This window comes from Ylistrum balloti, unplaced genomic scaffold, assembly GCF_031769215.1.
Source record: "Ylistrum balloti isolate Yb309-2 unplaced genomic scaffold, AGI_CSIRO_Ybal_v1 Utg369724, whole genome shotgun sequence".
Classification (NCBI taxonomy): domain Eukaryota; kingdom Metazoa; phylum Mollusca; class Bivalvia; order Pectinida; family Pectinidae; genus Ylistrum; species Ylistrum balloti.
In genome coordinates, this window is record NW_026781942.1 from 1,537,196 (window position 1) to 1,549,349 (window position 12,154).

At 34.6% G+C, this 12,154-nt stretch overlaps 1 protein-coding gene across 1 annotated transcript; it reads right to left on the reverse strand.

The window, feature by feature from the left end:
* Positions 1-211: 211 nt before the first annotated feature.
* Positions 212-4,099, reverse strand: LOC132565457 (kelch-like protein 20). The gene is made up of 3 exons (XM_060230096.1): positions 3,623-4,099; positions 2,540-2,706; positions 212-2,068 (listed from the first exon to the last, which is right to left on the reverse strand). The coding sequence occupies exons 1-3, from the start codon at positions 3,638-3,640 to the stop codon at positions 382-384; spliced, it is 1,872 nt and encodes a 623-aa protein (XP_060086079.1). The 5' UTR covers positions 3,641-4,099; the 3' UTR covers positions 212-381.
* Positions 4,100-12,154: the final 8,055 nt, after the last annotated feature.

The following is a 12,154-nucleotide window of genomic DNA, read 5'->3' on the forward strand; positions in this document are numbered from 1 at the left end:
GTTCTCTGACCGTCAATTATTGTAACCTATATACTGCTCTGGAGTATCCTCTTGTTGGTAACTTTAGATATTGGGTTGAAGCGTTTTCGATTGATTCCGGTAAAAAATGGATTTTTAACATTTTTTCCCATCAATGTTAAGCTAAGTGAGCATTTGACTTCCGTCTTTGACATAATTGTTGGATATTGCCGGATATAATCAATAAAACAAATACATAAATACGACTTTATTTCGTAAGATTCCTCTCAGGTATCTAACTGTGTTCCTGGCATCATACTTCGGGCACTTGTATGGAATATCCTCGACAACTTATATAAATTTAAACATTCTATATTTTACGTGTCTGAAGTCTAACACATAACTGATCTAACAGAATTATTTCTACTGTTCAGCAGTCGTACTTATAAATTCACTTTCGGTTAGATATTTATAATTCACCACAGCTGATGTACATGTTCCTATAGTAGCAAACTGGACCATCTTGATAACCTTTGTCCAGGTATCGGTGGCCACGTCATATTTATATAAATCCTTTGTTTCCACATGCCTTGAACGTCGACCGGGTCGGCCAAATACTCGCACGCCACCACAAACATAGATGACGTCATCAATTGCTGTGACAGCGGTGAATTTCCGTTCGTCAGGAAAGTCAGATCCGCGTTTCCATTTGTTGAGCGACGGGTCATAAATATCAACACTTAGAGCATTTTCGTGCCGGTGGGAACCGCCTACAATATAAATTTTATCACTGATGACCATAGCACTGGCTTCGATACGGGGTTTTGGCAACGAATTGGTCACTATAGCCCAATGACCACTCCTTATATCATATCGAAAAAAGCATTCCAACATTTCGTCCATGACATCTTGTCCACCGAAAACAAATAATCCGCCGTCATGAATGACGGACGCGTGATGATATAGCCGTAACGGCATGGGTTCCAGAATGTTCCACTTATTCATTTCTGTGTCAAATACCTCCATACTATCAAAAGTATCTCCTTTTGGGAAGGTAGGTTTGCCCCCTGTCACGTAAATTTTGGCACCTTCCACAGTGGCAGAGAATGCACATCGTGGGAACAGCATGTGCGCTCTAGGAATCCAGGAACTCGATTTTTGGTCATAAAGGTAAACGGTATTCAGCGCCGGGCCAGCGTCCTCGAAGTGATGGTTTTCGTAAAAAATTCCTCCCAGAAAATATACATATTTCCTCAGCACAGTAACTAACTGAGAGTAATCCAGTTTGTATTTGAAATCAAATGTTGGATGGGGTTTTATTCCAACAAAATTCTTGCGTGTTTCCGGGTCATGTGCTGTAAAAGATCTTTCAGTCGGACCATACGCTCCACCGCTAAAGACGATTAAATTTCGAGAAAACATTCCAAGTCTTCGTTTACCCGATATTTGGAATTCATATTCCTCCTCTTCAATGTCCTTGACATTGATGCCGTCGATATTGTCCATTGTACACGAATTGAAGTAGGACAACACAGTCCTACTGAATGTGTCGTAAGATAATAATGGATTCTGGGCTACGTTCGTCAAATAATAATGTTTTTCTAAAAGCGGAAGTCGGACATGTTTGAAAAGTCTACCAAGATGACGCTTTCGTTCATCAATGTCAAATTCAACCCACTGCATTACAGCTTCATAAACAGTTTCCTCGAGTTCTATGTCAATATCATCCCGCGAGATCAGAAATTCTAAGAATTCTACGTCGATGCTCGAGCAGAAATTATCCATTTTACAAATTTCTGTGAAATTTTCCGTAACGAATGTGCTACACAACGCTTTCAGTCTTTTGTTGTAGTGATAGGAACTAAAATTAAAAAGATCCAGACAATTAGTTAGACTTATCTCCCTTATCATGTGATCGGTACATATATCGATTAGAGGCATCATTTGGAAGAGGTTGGCCGCTATATAGAGGTTCTGTACGTTATCGTCCGTAATCGCAATCTCTCCCGAATACATGTAATCCAAGATGTCTGCGATGACTTCTGGTATGACGTCATGCAACGTTATCATTTGTTGATCGGACTCTTTAACTTCGCTTGTAAACATTGCTCTGAAAACAAACAAATGTTTTATATAAAGTTATCATACTTATAAACGATTGTAGAAATAACATCGTACAAGTTTTTTTTTTTATATTTTGTTAGGAGTCATGGAAATGAACATTAAACCCCCGCAAATCTGGAAATATCTGTTAAACACACTGTAAATCATGTTACCGTTTATATTTTCAGACTTGGTGGATAGAAGACTCAACATATTGTCTGACCACTGAGATAAAATCATCCTTGTTGATATCGCTTTTGAGAGTGCACACTACACACAACAAGTGTGATATTTGTCTCAGAATAACGTAACCCATAACTTGAGAAAAACTCAACGTTTTACTCCGACAGATATGAATGAAGTTATAATTCACTTGCCATAGAAAAAAAAACAATATTTTAATTAAATCTACTTTGATTTGTTTCCTTTTCTCACATTTGTTCGGGCAAATTCAATATATTTGAATTAAGCACGTTACCGGAAATAAGGACTAGTGGAGGCAAGCACGTTTCTGTTACATGGGAACTTCCGGTCCGCAACAATCAGTGTGACGTCAGATAGCTGTTCTTGGCGGTAGAAGTGATGTAACCCCTTAAGCAATAGCTCCTGGTGATCTCGTAAAGCCGACGTTGCCATGATGTCACTCTGGAAAGATTTTTATTTAAAACAAATGTTGTAGATGCTATCAGATATACTTGTCACAAATCTCCATATCCACGGTCCGTGATTTCCACCCTCACAATCCCTTTAAACATGTATGTATAGGCCTAGTGCCAAGTCCCTGATGCTGATACACGGCCACTGCTGGCGTCTTCATCAGCTATTTTTTTTTTTTTTTTCAAAAATGGAAAAAAATGTATCACTGAATTTGAACCCACCCCCCTCTCCTTTAATCTAAATTTCCGTTACAATTATGTTCAAGGAATCAGTTTTGATAAAAAGTTGTTACTTTCTCAAAAAATATCATGACAGGTTATTTTTGTGGAAATGTAAGGTCTACATGTGATGTTTGATATACTCACAATGAAAAGATGTTCAGTTTTAGAAGTAATTGTTTCTCTATATTAAACTGATCTTTATATATTCTTTGGCAGGCGCTTGTTTGTGTGTTACTGTATACCGCGAACGATTTACTAGGCAAGTGTGATATGACATACATATATATATACCGTACATACAACGCATGTGTAAACAATCTCTCCAACGTGCGCTGCAGAAACTTGAAAGAGTGCTATATATTAAACAAACAACGGATGAAATATCGTATTATTTCAATTTTAAAGATGAAAATTTTAAAGTACAAAATTACGATACCAAAAATTAAATTGTGTCACCCAAAACTTCGATTATTGTCAAATAATACAATAGAAACATACTTCAGGCTGCGTGTTGTCTATCTTACGTCTCCTGTGAAATGTATATCATATTGTATGACTGTTTCACATACATGGTATTTTTTATGAGAACAGATATGGCGTCTCGTGTACTATATACAAGTATGTATCATATACAATAGAAAACTTTCTGAAGACAAAACGAAAATAACAAATAAATGGCTTACCTGTTGTTGTCCTGTCATTCAATTGCACGTGCAGAGGCCTTTTCAGCTAATGATATACCTATTTCGTTTACACGTTCATATTTTTCATATAATCCTGGTTTACAAGTACACGTGCATTCATATCGAACTTCTCAAGTAGCCGAGTAGTATTTCGAGGACGCTGAATACGGCTGCAACATGTAGACTATATGGGGCCCCAAAGGGGCACCAAGAGCTCAAACGCTGGTAAAGATGTTAATTTTCCTTACGGTGTAACGGGGCACGTTAATGGGGATACCATAAGGGGGAAACATAGGACTGCGGTCATTTTATCGGAGTAGCGCTGTCATGTATCAATAATCACTTACAACACGTGTATCAGACAGGGATGCATGCCCTCACTAACGTGAGAGGGGGTCGTGACAGGGAAGCTGGGGAGGGAATGGAGGGGGTCGGTCTGTCTCTCCGATCTGGCAGTTCACTCGGTATGAAGACAATGGTACATACATATCTGTTACATGTTTTATAGTATACCTCCCTGCATGCAACCGTAATATTATACAAACAAGCCTGGACTGTTGGAAGTCATCAGTCTGCTGGTGTGTAGTAAGGCACGGACGTAAACATACTGTGTATCTAGACACTAAGTCTACTACCGTACATATGTAACTGTTTTATACAGAACATATAAGCGCGCATTCTCTTTCAGGTGGATACCCTTTCTCCAGCACGATGGCTAAAAATCAGGAAAATATCGTTACGAAAAAAATATGATGAGAATATAAAATATAATATGTACATGTTATTTTCTTCCATGATATGTTTTATTAAGAAAAATGTAGGTAACAATGATCTAAAAAGCAAAAACCGGACGCCTCGGATCTTCTCATATAGGGTTGTAAACTGATAACACATGGAGTTTTTGTGGCAGAATCTCTTTCTCAAAAAGTAGAGAGAGAAAAAAAGTTTGTGTTTCAACTGCAGCGTCTGAAATACTTTCACATTATTTCATACATTAATTGATTATTTTATCAATTATACATAAGTTTTGGTTCATTCGGTCTTATTTCATGTAAAGCCATTCATGGTGTTGAAAATTGAGAAAACACAAATAAGTTTTTTTAAACCGCCGGAAAATATCCCATATCTCATTTTGACGGTCCGAAGAGCAGACAATGTGATAGGGTGGATTTACTTTGATGATTTCAGCTCAGTTTTATAGTATTGGTCGTGCAGATCACACAAACATTCGATCAATGGCAACATCTAGATCCGATAATTTCCAATCTATATATATTGATTGAGAAGCTTTTCTTGATCCAATTATCAAAACTAACATATTTAACTGATGTCAAATGATGATCTGGATTCGCCGTAAAGTTATCTATTTCTAGCACTAGTTAATGTCGAATGTTCCGAAGGTGAATCATGTTCGTATAACCTCTGGTTTAATCGTTTCACCAGACTGAACTATCGAACCATTGGCATTTGTTTCAGGAACTATTATGAAATTGTAAGAAAAAAAAACATGATAGGAGAAACAAACACGTACGAAATTATCACTTTATTTGATTCTATTTATCAATTTTCCAACAAACAGGAAAACATTGCTGAACAACACGCATTCAGTTATGTCTGTTGTAAGACGGCTTTCGGAGAACAAAGACATTCTTTGGAGAAGTGGGGAGTTTGGAGATTCCATTAGCAAGCTTGAGACGTAGGTTCTAGGGAGGCCAGGAGTTCAAAGACTAGTATACAAAAGGATACATAAGTCGATGTAGGCAGATATTTTGCTTCCACAACAATATCTTAGTTTTTAAAAACATATTTTCTTTAGAAAGTTATTCATGATCATTTCTTTATGTTTCTTATTTGTCTGACAATTGATGCTATTTAAATTTCAGATCAAGGTTATTGATTTAAAAAATCATTTATCTTTGGCAAGTACTATTCCAGCTTTAGTATTACCAATTTTTCCTGGTTTTCTGTGCATGTCCTCCTGTTCCAGCTGACGTATCAAGCTCGAAGATTCCTTTTGTTACGCCCCAGTCATGCTGGTTGTTAATTATCTTAAAATCATTGACAATGTCACCTCTAAATTACCGGTATACCAAGACTGGAATTGAGCGTCCTGAGCATATTGTAAATCTTTTTTTTTATTGTTTGTCGAACATAAAGAAAAAAAAAAAAAAAAAAAATAGCATTATTTCTGTCCTGTTCCATTCCATTTTCACTCCTGTTCAGTGACATACATGTATATACATTGCATATATTTTGAAGTGAAATAATTTCTGAAGTTCCACTTCATTATAAGTCATTATAAGTTACGTCCCTTCGATTGCCAGTATTTCTTTTTCTTTTTTTTTTTTGTAACTTTTTATTTTTTTTCTTCAAACAGGATACATTGCAAGACAATAAACATACCACACTTTCTCATTTATATTTTATATCCCATTCAGCTTTTCTTCTTTCAGTCACTCATCATACACCTACATTCATACATCACCTTCACTTCATCTATACAACACTCCCAACTGGTATATTTATTATATAGGATATATTCATTCATCCTTCACCTATACTACATTCACTCATATTTCACCTGCACCTCATTTATATAACAAAAACACTCATAAAAGACTGATTCACTTATATTTCATACACTACATTTTCACTAATTCTTCATATATATATCATACACCTATACAAACTCCCCTGAAGGATGTGTTCACTCATTTTTCCACTATGTATTCATATTCACTCATCCTTTACCTATATACTACACCTATACAAACATTCTTACATGTTATTATCACTCATACTTCACCCACTCAAAAAACACAGAACAAATACACATAACTACATAAAAGGAATATATCTCAGAAGGAGAAAGAGAGAGAGAGAGAGAGAGAGAGAGAGAGAGAGAGAGAGAGAGAGAGAGAGAGAGAGAGAGAGAGAGAGAGAGAGAGAGAGAGAGAAATTAAGAGGGAGCTGCCTGGGAATGTATAACCACATCCTAGAAACACAAATTTATGATGCTAAGTTATCTCAATTAACTTTTCCCATTTCCTCCATACTTTTTAAAACTCATCCAGTACCAGATTCCGTTTTCCAGTAGCTATGAATTTCTGGACACAATATGTTTCCTTAATTAGATTCTTGAGACCATGAATAGAAAATTCCGTTTTTAAACATCTAGAGCTATAGATGTACTGTTTCATTATCAATATTATTGTGTTGTCCACTACAAAATTGATATTGTTCCTATTCAATATTCCAAATAAAAAGGATTCTTTATTATATGCAAAAGGAATTGAAAGACTGTCCACAAGATATTCAAAATTCTGTAAAAATCTTTGTACTTTTTCACATTCCCATAGGGCATGAATAATTGTTTCTGGTTCTGTTCCACACTGGAAACAGGAAGAACTATTTTCTATCCCTATTTTTGATAGGTAAGTGTTAGTAGTTAAAATATGCTGATTTATCCTATATTGTAACCAATGTAATTTGGTATTTTTTGTTACTTTAAAAGGCAATTTGTATATTTGTTTCCATTTTTCGTCACTGTATTCAAACATGGTGTTCCATTTTTGTTTACCTGTAGACAATGTATTGTTGTGACATAATAAAAGATAAAAATCTTTTGATCCTTTTTTATTTTTAAAGTAAATCTCAAAAGCCTTTGGTAAATATGGGTATACAACTGGATGATTGGTAATATCTGTGTCAGAAATAAGCTTTTTAACAATATGAATTACCCCCTGATATTCTAAAAAATTAGTTGGCACGCCATATCTGGTTACAAATTCCTGAAAACTATAGAAGACTCCTGAATTAATATCCTTTATCAAATCATTAATTATCATAACCCCTTTGGAGTACCATTTCTTATAAAAAAGTGTCTTGTCCCCCACTCTTATCTTATTGTTATGCCAAAGTGGTGTTTTTAATATTGATGTTGTCTTATTTGAGAAAAGTTCCTCTGTCCGGCTAAGTTCTATGTGAGCTTTAAAGACATCTTTCCAAAACTGATTTTTACATATTTTGAGGTATTCATTGATAAATTGTGGTCCACAACTCATTAACATAGTTATATCAATGTTTGTATTTAACAAAATCTGCCATTTTCCACTTTGTGGTAATAGTCTTCTTACCCATGTTAGCTTCAGAGATCTGACAAAACTTTCCAGATTTAACATCTTAAGTCCTCCTTCTTCATATTGTTTTGTAATTACCTCCCTTTTCACTTTATCCCTTCTGCTGTTCCACAAAAAATGGTATATTTCAGTGGTAATGCATTTTAGGAAGCTTTCATTTGGATTTGGTATTGATATAAAAAGATTATTGCATTGTGAAATTATAAGTGATTTCATAACATGTATTTTCCCAAATGGAGTCAAGGCTCTCCTACTCCAGCTTTTAATAATTGCCTTAAGTTTTTTTTATCAAAATTCAGTTTTGGTATTCTGTGTAGATCAACATGGAAATCAATACCTAATAGGGTAAACTTATGGTCTCCCCATTGTAGATTGAGTTCAGGGTAAAAGACTTCCTGACTATATTTTTTACTTCCAATCCAGATACCTTGGGTTTTACTGGCATTTATTTTCAATCCGGATATTTTAGCAAAATCATTTAATTCACGTAAGGTTTCTTTTAGCGACTTCTTGGAACCGTCTAAAATGATAGTGGTGTCATCTGCATACTGTGATAAAAGAATAGGTGTATTCTCTATTTGAATACCTTTTATATTCTCATTATTTCCCAATCTTATCGCTAAGATTTCTGCACATAAAATGAATAGGTAAGGGGAAACTGGATCCCCTTGTCTACACCCTCTTTTAATCTCAAAAATGTTGACAAATTCCCCCCTTGATTAATAGAAGAACATGGTTGAGTAAGAAAAAGTTTTATCCAATTTCTAATATCTTCACCAAACTCAAAAAAGTCAAGTACTTTGTCAATAAATTTCCAATCAACCGAATCAAATGCTTTTTCGAAATCAACAACTAATAGAAGACCCGGTATATCATTTTCTTCTGCAAATTGCATTGTATCATAAATGAGCCTGATGTTTTCTCCTATATATCGACCTTCAATGAAACCAGACTGATCTAAATCTATCAATTTATTTAGGACTGTTTTAATTCTATTTGCGATAGAGCCTGATGCTATCTTATATGTTACATTTAGCAGTGAAATTGGTCTCCAATTTTTTATAACATGTCTAGGTTTATTTCCTTTTGGTAAACAAGTGATAATTCCTTGGCGTTGAGTTACAGAAAGTTTTTTATTGAAGAAACCATAATTAATTGATCGAACAGCAAAATCACCCAGTTCTTTCCAAAAACATTTAAAAAATTCTACAGAGAAACCATCAGAGCCTGGACTCTTATTATTTTTCATTTTCTTCAATGTTTGAGAAGCCTCACTAATAATTAGTAAACCTTCTAGACTTTGTGATTCAAATTGATTAAGTTTTGGAATATTCATTTCACTTAAGTCTTGTAAATTCATATCATATCATATCACCTGCATAAAGTTTTTCATAAAAAAGCTTTGTTTCATTTAAAATATCTTCTTGTTTCCTTACAATTTCTCCATTCTCTTTTTCTATCTGAGGAATTATCTTTGAAGTAAAATTTCTATTCTCAAGGTTCAAAAAATACTTTGATGGTTTTTCTCCTTCCTCTGTCCATTTTGCCTTAGATCTAATAATACTTCCTTTTAGTTTATCCTGTCTAATTTTTCTTAATTCTTCTTTTTTAGAATCTAATAATGTATAATCTATGTTATCACTAGATTCTAGGGTTTCTATTGTTTTTATTAGTTTGTTTTCTGTCTGGTTTTGAAGTTTTTTCTTATATGCAGAGAATGATATGGTTTTTCCGATTGCCAGTATTTCATTAAGCAGACAACGTATTGTGAATTCTTTTCATTGTTTTACGTGTATGTAATGAAGGAGTATATATCTGACGAATTGCTAGATATAATGTTGCGGGTCAAAGTTTCAAAAACTTTTTCTTTTTAAAATCCAAAATTTAAGGACACGTTTAAGGTAAAGAATTTTTCTTGTATCCTGAATTACATACGTATATGCCTACGTAAAATTTGAGATCAAGAAATTTATTAGATTAAGGGTGCTATTTTTTGTGTCTTTGGATATCTAAACACAATGCATATGAAGGGAGCAGCTTCTCTTGTTATCATTTAACAAATAAATAAATAATGATAATAATTAAAAGAAAATGGTAGTTTTGAAGAAATTTGATACAATGCAAAACCAATCTGTTGAGACAACATGAAGTGTTTTTTTTTCAAATATCGTATACATGTAACACGATCTTAGTAACAACGCAAGTGATATTAAGATCCTGTTGGGCGTCGGGTAGCCCGGATTCAGTATTACAATGGAAACAGGAAATGCGTACCTTGATAGAAAGACATAGTTTCGAAATAAGATTGATTGTTACCACAGAGTCACACAAGCACTGTCGTAATTCCTTTGTAGTTTGGCAAGATATGAATACGTCATCGTGTCACCACTAATAAAAAAATATCCTGCAGCGTAATGATGGTGGACACGTTCTGACGTCACTCCGTTTGTGCTTTTCAGAAATGTGTCAAATCCTTTTTCATGATATTCTGCATAAATAAAAAAGATAAATGACAAATAAGAAAAAGATAATACTTTTTGTTTACACGATAAATAGCCTTTTTCCTCCCCATTCAACACTGAGGGTCATTTTGAGGGACGATCTCCTTGTGGTAGGTGGTAGCTACACCACTGAAAAACAAACGAGAGGCCCTCCGTATGCCACCTTGAGATAAATGTCTTTACAAGGACACCGATGCTGATGGTACGTTCCAACTTCCTAATAAACACAAACCACCGCGGGTAATGTGGAGCGATGACTCACATATGTTGAATCAACAGCTGCCCTTTCAAGAGCCAAACGAAATTATTCTTTGTTAAAATCACAAAAGAAACGTTGTGACCTTTTAAATAGCAGCCTCGTTTTGGTAAAGGTAAGCTGGCGCTGTAGGTTGACAAATATTACGCTTTTTAAATGGTTTTCCTGTTTCATATTAATCATGTCGTGATAGATCGATGTGATCTGCCAGGATTGTTTATTTACAGATAAAGAATAAAAAGATGACGTGTAATTGTCCTGTCGATCGATCAAGCTAGCGTGAACTACCTTTGTATCAAGCACACGTGCTTGATTTATAAAATGATATATATATATATCTTAAAGAGGTCACGCCGAAATTTATATGCTATGAAAATATGTTCAATGTGTAGCATTCCGTACGTAATTGAAAAAATGGATCACCAAGTTTATAATGTGTATACGTAGAAAAATGACTGTAGATATTTTTAGTGTTACAAACATGTGACAGGAGTATCAACATAATAATGATGCATTGCTGTTATCACTAATTAAAGGTAAAGGGAGGTAAACCGTCCAGCACCACCAAACGGAATTTGTTTGCTGTAGGAATTTTTTTTTATTGTACTGTGTATATCACTATGTATCTGAATGGGTATAATTTATTTTACATTCGACAATTAGCAATCACTTTAATTTATGTTAACATAAAGCTAAGACAATGCTTATGGTATCATAGTCGATTACTGTGCTGTTCCTTATTAGATTGTTTAAGGTAATTAAGAACACAAAAACAGAAATGTATTTTCAAAGCGAAAAGAGGCACCGCATAACTTATTCAACTAATATACTGACTTGCCACAAAAGTACAAACTAAAAGATTTTATTCGTCAATTTTTCCTGGTTTGACGTAACTAACAATTAATTCCATTTAAAGGTGGAGTTTTCCAGCAATGCTGATTTTGTGAGAAAAAGTCATTTTTTTGTGAACAACTGACATTTTGAATGTCTTCCATATTTAGTTCATTCAAAATTGTTCAGCAAATAGATGCTTTATCTCTTACCCTAATCCCGCCCAAAGATTAAAACTTCATAATTTATGCAAAGTGTTGATTTTTGGATTTGACGCACAACACCCCAATGGCATGTTGAACGATAGTGAACATAGGAGACCACCCTTTTACACTCCAGACCTTCATGTACACATGTACCTTTCCTAATATATAACAACCACTAGCACGCATACAAGTAATGCCATCCTGTTCTTGAATGACTATATCTGTCTATTGTAATTAGGACGTTAAATACAATATATTATATGACCGACAGTTACTATACAAATCAATATGTTATATACTCATATACCCCAATATCATCAATTGTTCGTTTGACGTTACTTTCTGCATTTTCTACCAAGATCGAAACTTTAAACGCCTAATACAGTACCGTTGTCACAATGAGAGGTAGATGTGTAGGTGGGGCGGTAAAGTTGTCTTCAGGAGAGACACTAAAACCAAGAAATCTGCTAGAACTATTACACTTTCCCAGCACAACTGGTTGTTCGATGTTTTAAAACAGATGGCAATAACTTTACTGCTGATCAAGATACTGGTATAAGTGCTAAGTGTTGAAACGTGTCGAAACATTCCACTATTAT

Excerpts from the sequence above, each read along its gene's own strand:
- LOC132565457 (XM_060230096.1), bottom strand. Across the intron at positions 2,069-2,539 it reads TCCACTAGTCCTTATTTCCG|AGCAATGTTTACAAGCGAAG; the intron begins GTAACGTGCTTA and ends GTTTGTTTTCAG.